General features: G+C 40.4%; 1 protein-coding gene across 1 annotated transcript in view; it reads left to right on the forward strand.

Annotated features, from left to right (window-relative positions):
* The window catches only part of pcsk5a (proprotein convertase subtilisin/kexin type 5a), a 36,058-nt gene that overhangs the window by 8,698 nt on the left and 12,558 nt on the right, over positions 1 to 14,802 (forward strand). The window contains 15 exon segments of the mRNA XM_078271930.1: positions 49 to 221; positions 379 to 585; positions 4,408 to 4,508; positions 4,621 to 4,724; positions 5,081 to 5,201; positions 5,455 to 5,643; positions 6,375 to 6,511; positions 6,656 to 6,778; positions 6,981 to 7,083; positions 7,354 to 7,544; positions 7,803 to 7,887; positions 8,335 to 8,438; positions 8,573 to 8,711; positions 8,921 to 9,036; positions 9,341 to 9,443. Of these exon segments, the coding sequence (XP_078128056.1) occupies positions 49 to 221; positions 379 to 585; positions 4,408 to 4,508; positions 4,621 to 4,724; positions 5,081 to 5,201; positions 5,455 to 5,643; positions 6,375 to 6,511; positions 6,656 to 6,778; positions 6,981 to 7,083; positions 7,354 to 7,544; positions 7,803 to 7,887; positions 8,335 to 8,438; positions 8,573 to 8,711; positions 8,921 to 9,036; positions 9,341 to 9,443 (1,996 nt within the window).

A 14,802-nucleotide genomic window follows, 5' to 3' on the forward strand; every position in this document is an offset into this window, starting at 1 on the left:
GTGCACGTTTTTGTATATAATAGATTCAAACATTATCTTTACCTGTAGGCATCCGTATGCTGGATGGAGATGTGACAGACATAGTGGAGGCCCAATCACTGTGCTTCAGACCACAGTATATTGATATCTACTTAGCCAGCTGGGGGCCAGAAGATGACGGGGCCACTTTGGAGGGACCCGGGCCTCTAACTCGTCTTGCTTTACAGAATGGCATCAAAACAGTGAGAGAAAGAGAGTTTGTGTATGAAAAAGACTTGGCTACATGTGGTTGTTTATGTCTGTGTCCTACCTGCCGCTGTATATTTAATTCAAGGGTGTATCTTTTTCTTTTTCATTGATAAATGAATCACCTCTGTCTGCTTCCCCAAATAATCTCAGGGCCGGCACGGGAGGGGCTCTGTTTTTGTCTGGGCGTCAGGGAGCGGAGGGCGAAGAGGTGACCACTGCTCCTGTGACGGCTACAGCAGCAGTATCTACACTATCTCTATCAGCAGCAGCACTTGGCGTGGAAGCCAGCCAGATTACCTGGAGCAGTGCGCCTCCACAATTGCGACAACTTACACTGGTGGGGGGACAGAGGAGATGGTGAGTAGAGGCTGTGAGTTGCATAAGAAAGATTTTCAGTGTGATTGTTTAGTACCAAAAGATGGTAAGAGGCCGTGATGTGCTGAAATGAATCTTTATGGGTAATAAAAGAATTGTGTGGGTATGTACCCAGATTCTTTTTTAAAAGAAGCATTTTATTTCTTGAGAAAAGTCCCCCCATATTTAAAATTGTCTACATTACTAGATATCACTTGAGGTAAGTGTGTTTATTTTATATTTTAAATGCAGCAACATAATGTTTAAGACGTTTCCTGTAAAATAGTATTCATAAGGAATTATAAGGACAGTGTTCAACAGCTAAATGTCCAATTGATAATTCCAATTTGAATTGAGTCAAAATTAGAGAGTCAAAATTATGTTAATAATACATAAAAATAGTATTTACTTGGTTTTATATGGATCTTTTCCCTCAAGGGCATTCATGTTCTTCTTTGGAATCTTTATCAAGTTGCATAGTTCTTTTCAGAAAACTTGTTGGAAAGTTTTCTGAAATGTGGACTTGTCATGGAATATGAAATGGCTAAATCTATTGACATTACACCTGTAACTCCAAATAATGACAGTTACAGGTGTGATGTAATGAAAGAATGAGAAAATAAAAGTACTGTGGGTCAAGTCTACCCATCCAAGAACAACTTGAACAACACCTGTCAATCAGCAAAAACGCCCCAGACATACTCTCTATGAACTTTCTTTCTGGTAGACCACTAACTTTGAAATTTGCAAGACACAAGAAGAAGTGAAATTGGCTAGTTAGACCCTGTTTTTATAGGGTCAATAATCTCATGTGGAATGTGGCATTTTCCCATTCACTTCAACAGATGCAGTATTTTTTTTTAGCCTTTAATTAATTTGCACTAAAAGCCATAAGAGGAGCTGCATTGTAAGGCAGTTGCAGCGTGTCTAATTATACAGTAGGAACCTTCTGTAAAAATCCTGGAAGCCACATACTCAGGAGGCCATTTTTTTGCCTGGTTGATTGGCAGTAGTCTTTGTTTTGCATTGCAACCGACCAGGGAAGATAGACCGTAATTATACAGTGTAATTATGTGTACTGTAGGTGCAGGGCTTTTGTAAAACATGCAGAAAAAAGGAACTCCTGCACATTGACACATTTATTTAAAGGGGCTGTACTTGACATTCAGAACATTGATTTAGCAGCAAACAAATACTTGCCATGTAAAGATATAGTGGAGTAATGGCGTCCTGAGCAGAGAATGTCACATTCACATATTGGGGAACGAACGGTCTGTGAGGTTCGTGTGGAGGCAATCCCAGCCTGCTGTTTTTTCTTCTTCAATATTTTAGGTGCACATTTTTAATGTTCTCTATTTAAATACATTTGGAGTCAGAGAGCAGAAAATGGCACATACTTCTCTCTCTCCATGTAATTTGCAGGGTTCATGGGTTAATCAAGGTTGGGTGGCTGATTAGAGTAAATTGGGTGAACACTGAGAGCTGCTCCTCGGGCTCACTGAGGGCTTTTCCTTCTGCAGAATGTCTGTTAGGACACCTGACAACATGCCAAAAGCAAAATCATGCATTCAATTTAACGGGGCTGCCTTCAGCAGAGACAAGATGGAAGAACAGGAGCGGATGTTATGTGTCTTTATAATACATCCATGAACAGAAGTGGATGGCTAGCAGAGACGAATCTCCTTGAGCAGAAATGGATAAAGAATAGGGCCTTTGAGTGGCAAGTTGAGTTTCAAAGTCCTTCCAGATGGTTCTCTCCAGAAGACTAAAGTTTTTTGCATGTACTGTCGATGTGAACTGAGGAGTACGTCCAGTACACTCATACGATTAATTGCGATTAAAAGGTTTAATCGATTGACAGCCCTACAATATATATACATATACAATGTATGACATTTTAATATAATACCATCCATCCATCTTCATCCGCTTATCCGGGGTCGGGTCGCGGGGGTAGCAGCTCCAGCAGGGGACCTCAAACTTCCCTTTCCCGGGCCACATTAACCAGCTCCGACTGGGGGATCCCGAGGCGTTCCCAGGCCAGGTTAGAGATATAATCCCTCCACCTAGTCCTGGGTCTCCCCCGAGGCCTCCTCCCAGCTGGACGTGCCTGGAACACCTCCCTAGGGAGGCGCCCAGGGGGCATCCTTACCAGATGCCCGAACCACCTCAACTGGCTCCTTTCGACGCAAAGGAGCAGCGGCTCTACTCCGAGCTCCTCACGGATAACTGAGCTTCTCACCCTATCTCTAAGGGAGACGCCAGCTACCCTCCTGAGGAAACCCATTTCGGCCGCTTGTACCCTGGATCTTGTTCTTTCGGTTATGACCCAGCCTTCATGACCATAGGTGAGGGTAGGAACAAAAACTGACCGGTAGATTGAGAGCTTTGCCTTCTGGCTCAGGTCTCTTTTCGTCTAACGGTGCGATAAATTGAATGTAATACCGCACCTGCTGTGCCGATTCTCCGACCAATCTCCCGCTCCATTGTCCCCTCACTCGTGAACAAGACCCCCAAGGTACTTGAACTCCTTCACTTGGGGTAAGGACTCATTCCCTACCTGGAGAAGGCACTCCATCGGTTTCCTGCTGAGAACCATGGCCTCCGATTTAGAGGTGCTGATCCTCATCCCAGCCGCTTCACACTCGGCTGCGAACCGATCCAGTGAGTGCTGAAGGTCACAGGCCGATGATGCCATCAGGACCACATCATCTGCAAAAAGCAGCGACGAGATCCCCAGCCCACCGAACTGCAACCCCTCTCCACCCCGACTACGCCTCGATATCCTATCCATAAATACCACAAACAGGATTGGTGACAAAGCGCAGCCCTGGCGGAGGCCAACTCTCACCTGAAACGAGTCCGACTTACTGCCGAGAACCCGGACACAGCTCTCGCTTTGGTCGTACAGAGATTGGATGACCCTGAGAAGGGACCCCCTCACTCCGTACTCCCGCAGCACCTCCCACAGTATAGTAGGAACCCGGTCATACGCCTTCTCCAGATCCACAAAACACATGTAGACTGGTTGGGCATACTCCCAGGCTCCCTCCAGGATCCTTGCGAGAGTAAAGATCTGGTCCGTTGTTCCACGACCAGGACGGAATCCGCATTGTTCCTCTTCAACCTGAGATTCGACTATCGACCGAATGTAATATAATACAATTTTATAAAATAACCAGTCAAATCTACAGGAAGTACTTAATGGCACTGAGGCAAAAATCCTGTAAATTCAGTATTGCCATTGTTTTGCGTCAATGATCTAATACATATAAATACATTTACACGGTAACGCCCAAATCTTTGATGGACAAATGTAGATCATCTGATGGTATACTGTATATCATATTACTCAATCCAAATGAACATCTTCTCCATTAAGGCCTTCAAGCAAAAAAGAAAACACTTCTGTGTAGTGGCAGGTGAAAACTGTTAAAGATGCAGTAGGTAAGACTTATAAAACTAACTTTCTGTCATATTTTCTGAAACTGACCCTATGTTCAAGTAGAACTACATAAAGTAGTTAATTTAAAAAAAACATCCGGCTCCTCTGGCTCCACCTACAGCCTGTAGTGCGATTTGCAAAAATCCACGGCTCCCTGTTCAGATGCACCAATCAGGGTTAATCATTGCTCATGCACACACATTCACCCTCCCTCGTAGGGGGAGGGGCTTAGGAGACAGTTTGGGCTTTAGAAGAAACGGGGGAGGGACTGAGAAGTTGTAGATGTTCAAATTCTTTGGCTAAGTCCTGGATCTTCACAATCCTACCTACAGCACCTTTTTAAATGTTGAAAAGCTAAAAAGATCTGGTGTCGTGGACAGGTAACGTTGGGTCCACAACAGAGCTGCAGTTGGGCTAAATCAGAGATGTCAATCTCCTCCTCCATGGCTGCAGGCATCATCGCTCTCACTTTGGAAGCCAAGTAAGCAGCTCTCCCACATACGTACACAAAACCCATATATGCAGGCACCGTTAATTGGTTTGATCAGGTGATGAGAGTATGTTTTTGTTTTTTTCCTCTGACCTTTTCTCAGCCCTTTACTAACCTGGAGGGATGTGCAGCACATTATTGCCCGAACATCAAAACCTCAGCAACTTCTTGCTCCTGACTGGCGCGTTAATGGAGCCGGATACAAAGGTATTCCCATTGGACGTCTGCTAAATTTATAATTCCACACAGTTTTTTTTCTTCAGTATTTGCAAAGTAGTTTGAAGAAAATTAATAATTACATGATGTATTTTGAATCCTCTCAAAACTTATAATAAAGAAGATGAGCAAAGAAGCTTGATAAGCATATTTCGGTAAATGTTCTCTCAGCTCTTTTTAGGGAAACTATCAAGCAGCGAGCAAACAAACTAATGAGATACTGTGAGCAGGGGAGTAATAAACGCCTACAAAGTCCCTGGAGTGCGTGATGTTTTTTATAAGCTACAGCGCCTTTTCTGCCCCAGCTTATGTGTGTGTGTGTGTGTGTCTGTGTCTGTCTGTGTCAGTGAGCCACCTGTATGGCTTTGGCCTGCTGGATGCTGAAAGCATGGTGAACGAGGCCAAGCATTGGAAACAAGTCCCCTCACAGCATGAGTGTGTGGAGGAGGCACCCATCCAGCTGAGCAGGTATCACACCAACTGCACTGCAAGACATCTTTGCTTTGAGTCAGGGCTTCCCTTGATTCCTCCTCTTTTATCACACTTTATCTATTTCTGTCTCAGTTCTCACATGGATTTCTCTTGCATTGATTCTCGCACATTTTTTATTTTTACTGCTCTTTCCTTGTAACTTTGTCTTGTGCTTCCTGTTTTCTGTCTCCTCTTTTATCTCTGCCACTCTCTGTGTCTTCATTCTTTTCCCATCTCCATCTTATGACAGAACTATTCATCCAGGCTCGGCGCTGACGTCTGTGTATGAGAGTACGGGCTGCTCCAGCAAGCCCCAGCAGCACGTTGTTTATGTGGAGCATGTCGTTGTCCGTGTAACCATCACTCACAGTCGTCGTGGCGACCTTTCCATTACGCTCATGTCACCTTCAGGCACTGTGTCGCAGCTGCTAGCTAACAGGTAACTAAGATCAAAGCTCAATCAGCTCGATGGTGTTTTAAGCCCCCAACGTCTCCTTCCAGGCAGCGCTACAACCGTTGACTTCAAGGCACCTAACCCTAACCTTAACCCTAACCATAACCATTGCCTAATCCTAGAGCCTTCCAGGCAGCACTGCCGATAAACGCTCAGTGACGGACTGTGTGGCAAATACATCATCACCCTCTCCCTATAGCTTCACCCCATGGTTTCTACATGCATTAATGTATGGGCAATACCTTCTTTTTTTAAAGCAGAGCATATAACTGCTTTAAAAGCACACCATAATTCTCCACAGTTAAATTCTTCAGTTTGACACCTTGTCAAATTATGGGGGGAAATTGATTTTGGCAAACACTACTGGAACATAGCAGCAGAGAACTGGGGAACTGGTGTCTGAGAAAGATGGGCAAAATTAATTTCTTGAAAACTGTAATGCCAAAAATACAGCAACAAGACAGACACATGTGTTGATAACGCATTGGGGGGAAAAGTAAAATATGTGCATTTTTCAAGTACTCTATTTGAAGCTGATCTAATCAATATTTTTATATTAACGATGGATATAGTAGTAGACGTACTGTAGTAGTAGATGCAATGGTAGCAGCAGTACTAGTGGAATTGGCAGCAGCATCCCCAATAGTAGTAGTAGTTGTAGCGTTGGTGGTGTTGGTAGTATTATCATGATTATGTATAGTAATGTTTTGCTGTAGGCCTTTTGACGCCTCCACCGAGGGATTTCAGAACTGGGATTTCATGACAACTCACAGCTGGGGGGAGCAGGCAGCAGGGGAATGGACTTTGAAAATCCAGGATACTTCCTCTCAGATGAGAGACAACACTGAACTAGGTCTGCTCTTCCTCTTTGTAACATCACAGTATTATGAAACGGACATTAAAGTTTAACTAGAATAGCAGCTAAAATACAGCGCAGGCCTCCCGGGACAGGCCTCTTATCTTGCTCTCTTCCTGTTTCTCTGTTGTTATTAAATAGGGATGCTAAAGGAGTGGTCCCTGGTGATTTATGGCACCGCAGAGCAGCCATATCCCAGACATCGTGAGCGAGCCCGATCAGCTGGGATGCCGATGGATGGTGACCTCACTGAAGAATACAGTGGTGAGTCATGTACTCAGCTGATATTAAGTTGCCCTTGTTCTAGTTCAGACCTCTCAGACAGCAGCTAGTTTGTTGGTTAGGTAGTTGTTTTTTTTTGTTTTTTTTTAATGTAAATATGGAACTACAGTATATCGGCAATCTAAATAACCTCTCTGTTGTTGCTATGACTGTGCAGTGACTTTGCGAGCATTTGCCCTTCCAGGACCCTGCGACCCAGAATGCAGTGACGATGGTTGTGAGGGGCCCAGCCCACAGCAGTGTGTTACGTGTTTACACTTTTATCTCAAGTTCAAGAACAACACAAGGTTAGCATGAGTACAGTTTGTAGATCCAGAATGCAGTGTACAGTATGTGGTGATGCTGCTGCAGAGCATATGGCTCACACATACAGTATTGCAAAGGTAAATAAGCAGCTACTATTTAGTCCACGTGTTTATACATTATTCCAAATTCTTAAGTGACCATGATTTCACATTATGATGGTGAAAATGAACCCAGACTGTCATTCACTCCTACTCATTTAGAGAATGACACCTGGTGTCCTCTATGTGCTTTGGTCCGTGTCGTTCCAATAGGATGTGCGTATCAGAGTGTCCCAGGGGTTTCTGGGGCGACCGCCGGCGTTGTAAGAGGTGCTACTCCCCCTGCGAGAGCTGCACTGGGAGTCGTAGTGACCAGTGCACTTCCTGTCAACCTGGTCATCACCTGACTGAGGGGGCCAGTACCTGCACAGCCGCCTGTGGGGACAGCTTCTACCTTGACCACGGTTGGATTTTTGGCCTTAAAACTGCTATTATGAATTGTGTTTTGTTGCATATTTTGTAATTATACTTAAGAATGCAGAAAGAACCTCCTCCCCAGTGAACCTTTTAAGGGTCCATGGTTTTCCAAAGAGCTGCAGACGGTTGCATATGAGCCTGCTAATGAATAGTCAGTTGATGTAACTGCAGTTGAGGGGTGTGTGAGTAAGATTGATTAATCGCTCTGATGTGTATTCCATGTGTATTGTTTGATTTCCCCACAGATGCAAATATGTGCAGAAAGTGCAGTGAGAACTGCTTGAAGTGCACCTCCTACAGCATCTGCAAAGAATGCAAACCGGACACAAGGTGAGATAAATTCTCTGATGGTGCTTGAATTAACTGCTCACTGCTCTTTCTCTTCCAGCCGCTGAGAATACTGATTCTCCTTGTGCGCACACACTCTGCAGCATCATAACAATTAGAAAAAGCTACAATGTTTTTAACTCTGTACTCAAAAGAATGTTACCCTTTCCTTATCCATACACCGCTCCAAAAGATTCATCATTTATCATGATTTCCATTTTTGCAGTATTGTCACAAGAAAACAAAACGTCCCTGTCAAATGTAACCATATTTTTGAGCTAGAAGTTTCCAGAATACTGTGTTCACTGACTCAGTTCTTTGAGTACTTGTGGTGGTGTGCTGTGGGTTGGAAAACTGAGTCTACAGTCTAAAGGCAATGAGTCATCTTCATGGTGTCTCATGATTGGTTGTGTGTGTCACGGTGCCACATGCTTTATCCGCCCTCTCCAGTCTGCAGGGAAATCGGTGCCAGCAGAGCTGCGTGGCAGGATTTTACCTCGACAAGCAGGAAGGCAGATGCAAGCCCTGTCATGAGGCCTGCGCTACCTGTGCAGGTGAGAGCACAGGTCAAAAGTAATCAACTGCATAAAAACTTTAAATGTTATTAAAATGCATGACGTGGAATTGTTTGCAGTACTCTTCTGTGTCTTTCTATCATTTAAAAACATTTTTGTTTCTGCAACATCAGGTGCAGGTGTTGCGGCATGCAACCAATGTGCAGAGGGTTACTTGATGGAGGAGTGGAGGTGCGTGCCCTCCTGCAGTGCTGGCTTCTACGCCACAGAGCCAAACCCAGAGATAGCTGATGGGCACAGGATATGTAGGAGGTGAGCTCACTGGTGTGTGTTCAGGTGTGGGTGGTTTGTTTATCTGCTGATTGCAGGCCTTATTTTGGTGGCTGGCTTCTGTGTGTTTGTGCTCGTTCTCATGCTGTTTGTAGTTGTGTGCCTATATGGGCTTTTTTCCCCTCTGTTTTTTGTGGTCAGTATGTGTGTCTGTGTGCGCATGTGTTCAGTCTCTGTGCTCTCCTCCTCAGGTGTGACGCCAGCTGTCTCACCTGTGTGGGGCCGAGCCGGGGTAACTGCAGCAGCTGTTCCAGCGGTCACAGCCTGCTGGAGGGAGCGTGTGTTGTTAACACTGAGTGCACAGACGGTCAGTCAACCATCTTCTTCCTCTATTACATGTTGGCTTTACTGCTGCTAGATACATAGAAAGCAAACTTAACATATTTAGTTCTTACTTCTTTAACTTCTCAAATACAACTATTTCCTTTAACTAAATAAATGTAATATGTTCACAACTGCTGCTAATGTTTAATGAGATTATAAAGGCTATTTTATGGACATTTTTTATATATATATATATATTTTTTTTACAGTGTGGTAAATGTATACATGTGTAATGATTACATTCAGTCATATGAGTCAGCATCGTTCTTTTGGTCCATGTCTATCAGAAGAGTACCAGGACAGTAACGGAAAGTGCCACACATGTGATGCAACGTGTCTGAAGTGCACAGGGCCACAAAGAGAAGACTGCATCAGCTGTGCTTCTTCACGGTGAGTTAGTCTTTAGATTCAGGGTCAGAGGGGAAATTGATACATGTCACTGTTTCTTGAATACAAAATGGCACTTCACCATGATGTGGAGGATCAAATAATACTAGAAAATGCATTTCCTGCAGAAAAGACTTAAATGCTGAAAAGCCAAATTGTTACAGTTAAACTGGATTGCTGGCATAATTGCATAAGAAGAAGGTGAAGAAGTGAGAGTAGTTGGAAAAGTGGGAAAGGTTTAATTAGAATGACTTTAATTGAAATGAAGAATAATAATAATAATAATGTATTGAACAAAAGTGGAATATTAAGGTTTTTTTTAAAAGCTGTCGCTACACTAAAATGCTGGTTAAAATGTGTAAGAAGGTGAAGTTGTAGGGAAAAGTGGAAATGGTTCTAATAAGTCGAATAATACCAATCTTGCATGAAGGCTTTTATAAAAGCTGATGCTAAACTGAATTGCCGGCTTTAATTTGGATGAAGAATTAACTTAGAGTTATGAATGAGTTGGTAAAAGGGAAATGGGTGGGTCAAATTAGGAAATCTCAATCGGCAGTGTTCAATATTTTCATTCAAGTACAAAAAGAATTTACAATGAATGAAAGATGTGGAACATTTTTAAGACTGAATTAATAGGAATTCGTAAATAAGACTTGATTAAGCACGGAAAGCAGCTGCAGCAGTATAAATAGCTAAAGTGGGAAAGGGTTGAAGGATGCAAAATAAAGAGTAAGAAATGATAGGGGTTCAAATATTTTGCCTATTTGCGCCACTATTTTTTTTTTTACAGCAGACAGACATATTGACAGAGAGACATATAAACATATACATATGGAGAGAGAGGCCCCATTTTGACCTGGTATTAAAATCCTGAGTGATCGTATCACAAGTACAGGTGTAAACGCACTCCGGACACACACACACACGAGACATGTATTGTTATAAATACACAACTACACATGAGATTTTTTATATATATATATATATATATATATATATATATATATATATATATATATATATATATATATATATATATATATATAGAAAGTCATGATGCAGTTTGCCGAAAAAAGTGGGAAAAAGTCATAGCATAGTATTTCGAAAAAAGTCATGGTATAGTATGTCGATAAAAGTCATAGTATGTCGAAAAAAGTCATTGTGAAGTATGTCCAAAAAGGTGATAAAGTCATAGTTTAGCATGTCGAAAAAAGTCATAGTTTATTGATTAAAAAGTGATAAAAAAAAGTCATAGTATAGTGTGTTGAAAAAAGTCATAGTATGGCATGTCGAAAAAAGTCATAGTATAGTATTTCGAAAAAAGGGATAGTCATAGTTTAGCATGTCGAAAAAAGTCAGTTTATCTATTAAAAAGTGATAAAAAATGTCATAGTATACTATGTAAAAAGTGATGAAAAAAGTCGTAAAATGTCATAGTATGTCGAAAAAAGTGAAAGTCATAGTATATCAAAAGTAGGGCTGTCAAATGATGATTATTTTTTTTAATTGCTGAATGTCTATAGTTAATCGTGATTAATTGCATGTTTTATCACATGATTAAAATTCTATTATTTTGCATTTCAGAACTGTTTTTAAGTACATATTAACAATGGAAAGCAATTCTTACCAGTGTATCTTGATTGGGAATCAAATGAATGCAAAGAAAGTTACTGTGATGTCGTGTCGTACAGGCTGTGTATGCGTGAAACTACTGTCCCCCTCAACGGCAATGTATGAGAAGGATCAGAACATGCCAACCGTAGTACGTCTTTAAGACCTGAGTCTTCTACGATGCTGACAGGTCTGCAGTTAGTTGCCACCCATTTCGCAAGAGCTGTAGTAATTTTTTTGGATTTGGTTTCATCCACAGGTCGGCAACTAGTAGCACTCTCCAGCCACGTTAACTGTACTATGCGTAGCTCGTAGGTGGTAGCTCAAGCTTGACGTGCTTCGGTGATATTTTAATTTGGCTTTACACAATGTGCATATGGCTTTCGACTTCTGAGCCGTCCGGGAGTTTTGGAAAATAAAAAGAGCCATTGAGAATTGTGTTGCTGCTGTCTTTCTCCATCATACCTGCAGCAGTAGGATGTGTTACAAGGAAGTATGGCAGCTTGATGATAAGTAAAGGTGCGGCAAAGGGTCAAAATAGTAGCCTGTTAGGCACGACGCAAAGCTGAGTGAAGTGTAAAATAAATTAATAAATGGCGGCATGCAATTAAAAAAAAAAATTATGCGTTATGCTCGGCCCCTAATCGCATCGCGATTAACGCGTTAATGCTGACAGCCCTAAAATAAAGTGAAAAAAGTAATAGGATAGTACGTCAAAAAAAGTAATAGTATAGCATGTCAAAAAAAGTGAAAGTCATAGTATGTAGAAAAAACTGGAAAAAAATAATAGTACAATAATCAAAGTGATTACAAAATGTCATACCATACAAGTCAGTTTGTTGAAAAAAGTCAGTATATCGGAAAAAAGTGATTTAAAAAAATGTCATAGCATAGTATTTCGAAAAAGTCATAGTATGTCGAAAAAAGTGGAAAAGGTCATGGTATAGTATGTCAAATAAGTGATGAATAAAGTCCTAGCATAGTATGTCAAAAAAAGCAGCAAAAATTCATAGTATAGTATATTGAAAAAACTATATATATATTGAAGAAATGTGATAAACAATGTCGGAGTATGTCGAAAAAAGTTCTAGTATCTAGAAAAAGTGAAAAAGTCATTGTATAAAATCTCAAAGTCCAGTATAGTATGTCAAAAAATGTGATTAAAAATATCATAGCATAGTATGTCGAAAAAAGTCATAGTATGTCGAAAGTCATAGTATAGTATGTCGAACAAAGTGATGGAAAAAGTCATGTTAGAGTATGTAGAAAAAAGTCATAGTATATCGAAAATAAGTGATAAAAAATGTCATAGCATAGTATTTCGAAAGTCATAGTATGTCGAAAAAAGTCATGCTAGAGTATGTAGAAAAAGTCATAGTATAGTATGCCGAAAAAAGTCATACTATGTCAAAAAAGCAGAAAAAATCATAGTATTTCCAAAAAAAGTGATAATAAAAAACTTCATGGTATGGTTTGTCGAAAAAGCGGATAAAAGTCATAGTAGTATTTTGAAAAAAAGTGATAAATGACATATGTTTGTCCAAAAAAAAGTCATAGCATAGTATGTCAAAAAAATTATGATAAAAGTCATAGTATATAATGCCGAAAAAAGTCATTGTATATTATGTCAAATAGCGGAAAAAAGTCATAGTATGTGGAAAAAAGTGAAAAAGTCATAGTAATGTCAAATGTCATAGTATATCGAGAAAAAAAAAGTGATTTAAAAAGTCATGCTAGAGTATGTTGAAAAAAGCGAAAAGTCTTAGTACAGTATATCAAAGTGATAAATGTCTTAGCATGGTATGTTGGAAAAAAAGCCATAGTATAGTATGTTGAAAATGTCGTCATAGCATACTATGTTGAAAAAAGTCATAGTATGTACGAAAAAAGTGATGGCATGTCGAAAAAAGTCATAGTATATCGGAAAAAAGTGATAAAAATGTCATAGCATAGTATGTTGAAATAAGTATAGTATGTCGAAAAAGTCATAGAATAGTATGTCAAAAAGTGATGACGCGGTCTACTTGGTCAGTTAGGACAGAAGACAAACAACTTCTTTTATTCAAGGTGCTTTATTAAAGCTGGAAGAATAATAGAAACTTGTATACAAGGATCTTTCTGGTTTGAGAATCCACAGTCAGCGGATTTTGCTGTTTCTCTCTCTTCTCGCCCCAAAAAGAATGCAGTTCAAAAGTCATAGCTCAATATATGAAAATGTGCAAGCTATTGTGATTATTACTAAGGCGGGAGGCAGCTGTGGTTTAGACTCTGACGCTTCCTTGTTGGCGCACAGACTGGTCCTAGTCTCTTGGCACTCGATCCATCCAATGAAAAGACATTTCCTGCTCTCCCTTCCCTCCGGGTATTGTTTACTTGTTTACAAGGATGTCAGGTTACTTTAGGAGGAATTCAAACTATTTCAACCCAGTCTAACTTCCTCCACATCCTCAAATGTCAGTGCTCTGTATGTGTGTCTATCACTATGTGTGTGATTTTACCCAAGAACAGCCATTCTTTTAAGATGACTGTTCTCTACAGTACTAGTAAATACTCCTAACAGTGATTAAAAAAGTAATTGTATAGTATGCCGAAAAAAGTATAGAATGTCAAAAAAAAGTCATAGCATAGTATGTCGAAAACAGTCATAGTATAGTATGTAGAAAAAAACTGGAGAAAAAAAAATTAAGAGTATAGTATGTCGAAAAAAGTTCATACTATAGTGTGTCAAAAAAAAACTAAAAAAGTATGTATGTCAAAAAAAGTCATGGTATTGTATGTTGAATGTCACAATATAGTATGTCGAAAAATGTCATAGTGTAGTAAGTCAAAAAATTATGAAAGTCACAGTAAACTGTCGAAAAAAAGTGATAAATGTCATCGTATAGTATGTCGAAAAAAGTCATAGTATAGTTTTTCAAAGAAAGTCTGGAAGAACATTCCACACAAAGTCCCAGCCTGGACTGGGGATCAAACCAGGGGTCAACGTCTGCACTGTCTACTTAGTGGTGCTTGTTTGAACCGTGCTACCATGCAGCCAAATAGAAGACATTGAAAACAGTCATAGCATAGAATGTTGAAAAAAGTCATAGCATAGTATTTCGAAAAAAGTCAACGTATAATATGTCGAAAAAACTGATAAAGTCCTAGCATAGTATGTGAAAGAAAGTCTGGAAGAACATGCAAATTCCACACAAAAGGTACAGCCTGGATTGAGGATCGAACCAGGGGTCAACTGCCTACTTAATAGTTCTTGGTGTAACTGTGCTAACCACTCAGCCATCATGCAACCAAACAGAATATGTTGAAAACAGTCATAGTATAGTATGTCGAAAAAAGTGATAAAAAATGTCATAGCATAGTATGTCAAAAAGTCTAGAAGAACATGCACATTCCACACAAAAAGGCACAGCTTTGACTGAGGATTGAACCAGGAGTCAACATCTGCACTGCCTATTTAATAGTTCTTGGTGCAACCGTTCTAACCACTCAGCCACCATGCAGCCAAATAGAATATGTTGAAAACAGTCATAGCATAGTATGTCAAAGAAAGTCTGGAAGAACATGCAAATTCCACACAAAAAGGAACAGCTTTGACTGAGGATTGAACCAGGGGTCAACATCTGCACTGCCTACTTTAATAGTTCTTGGTGTAACCGTGCGAACCACTGACCCACCATGCAGTGGAGTATGCACCACTTAGCATGCTTAGTATGTCGAAAAAAATCAGTATATGTCAAAAAAAGTCATAGTA

Source organism: Sander vitreus, chromosome 16, assembly GCF_031162955.1.
Source record: "Sander vitreus isolate 19-12246 chromosome 16, sanVit1, whole genome shotgun sequence".
NCBI classification, from domain to species: Eukaryota; Metazoa; Chordata; class Actinopteri; order Perciformes; family Percidae; genus Sander; species Sander vitreus.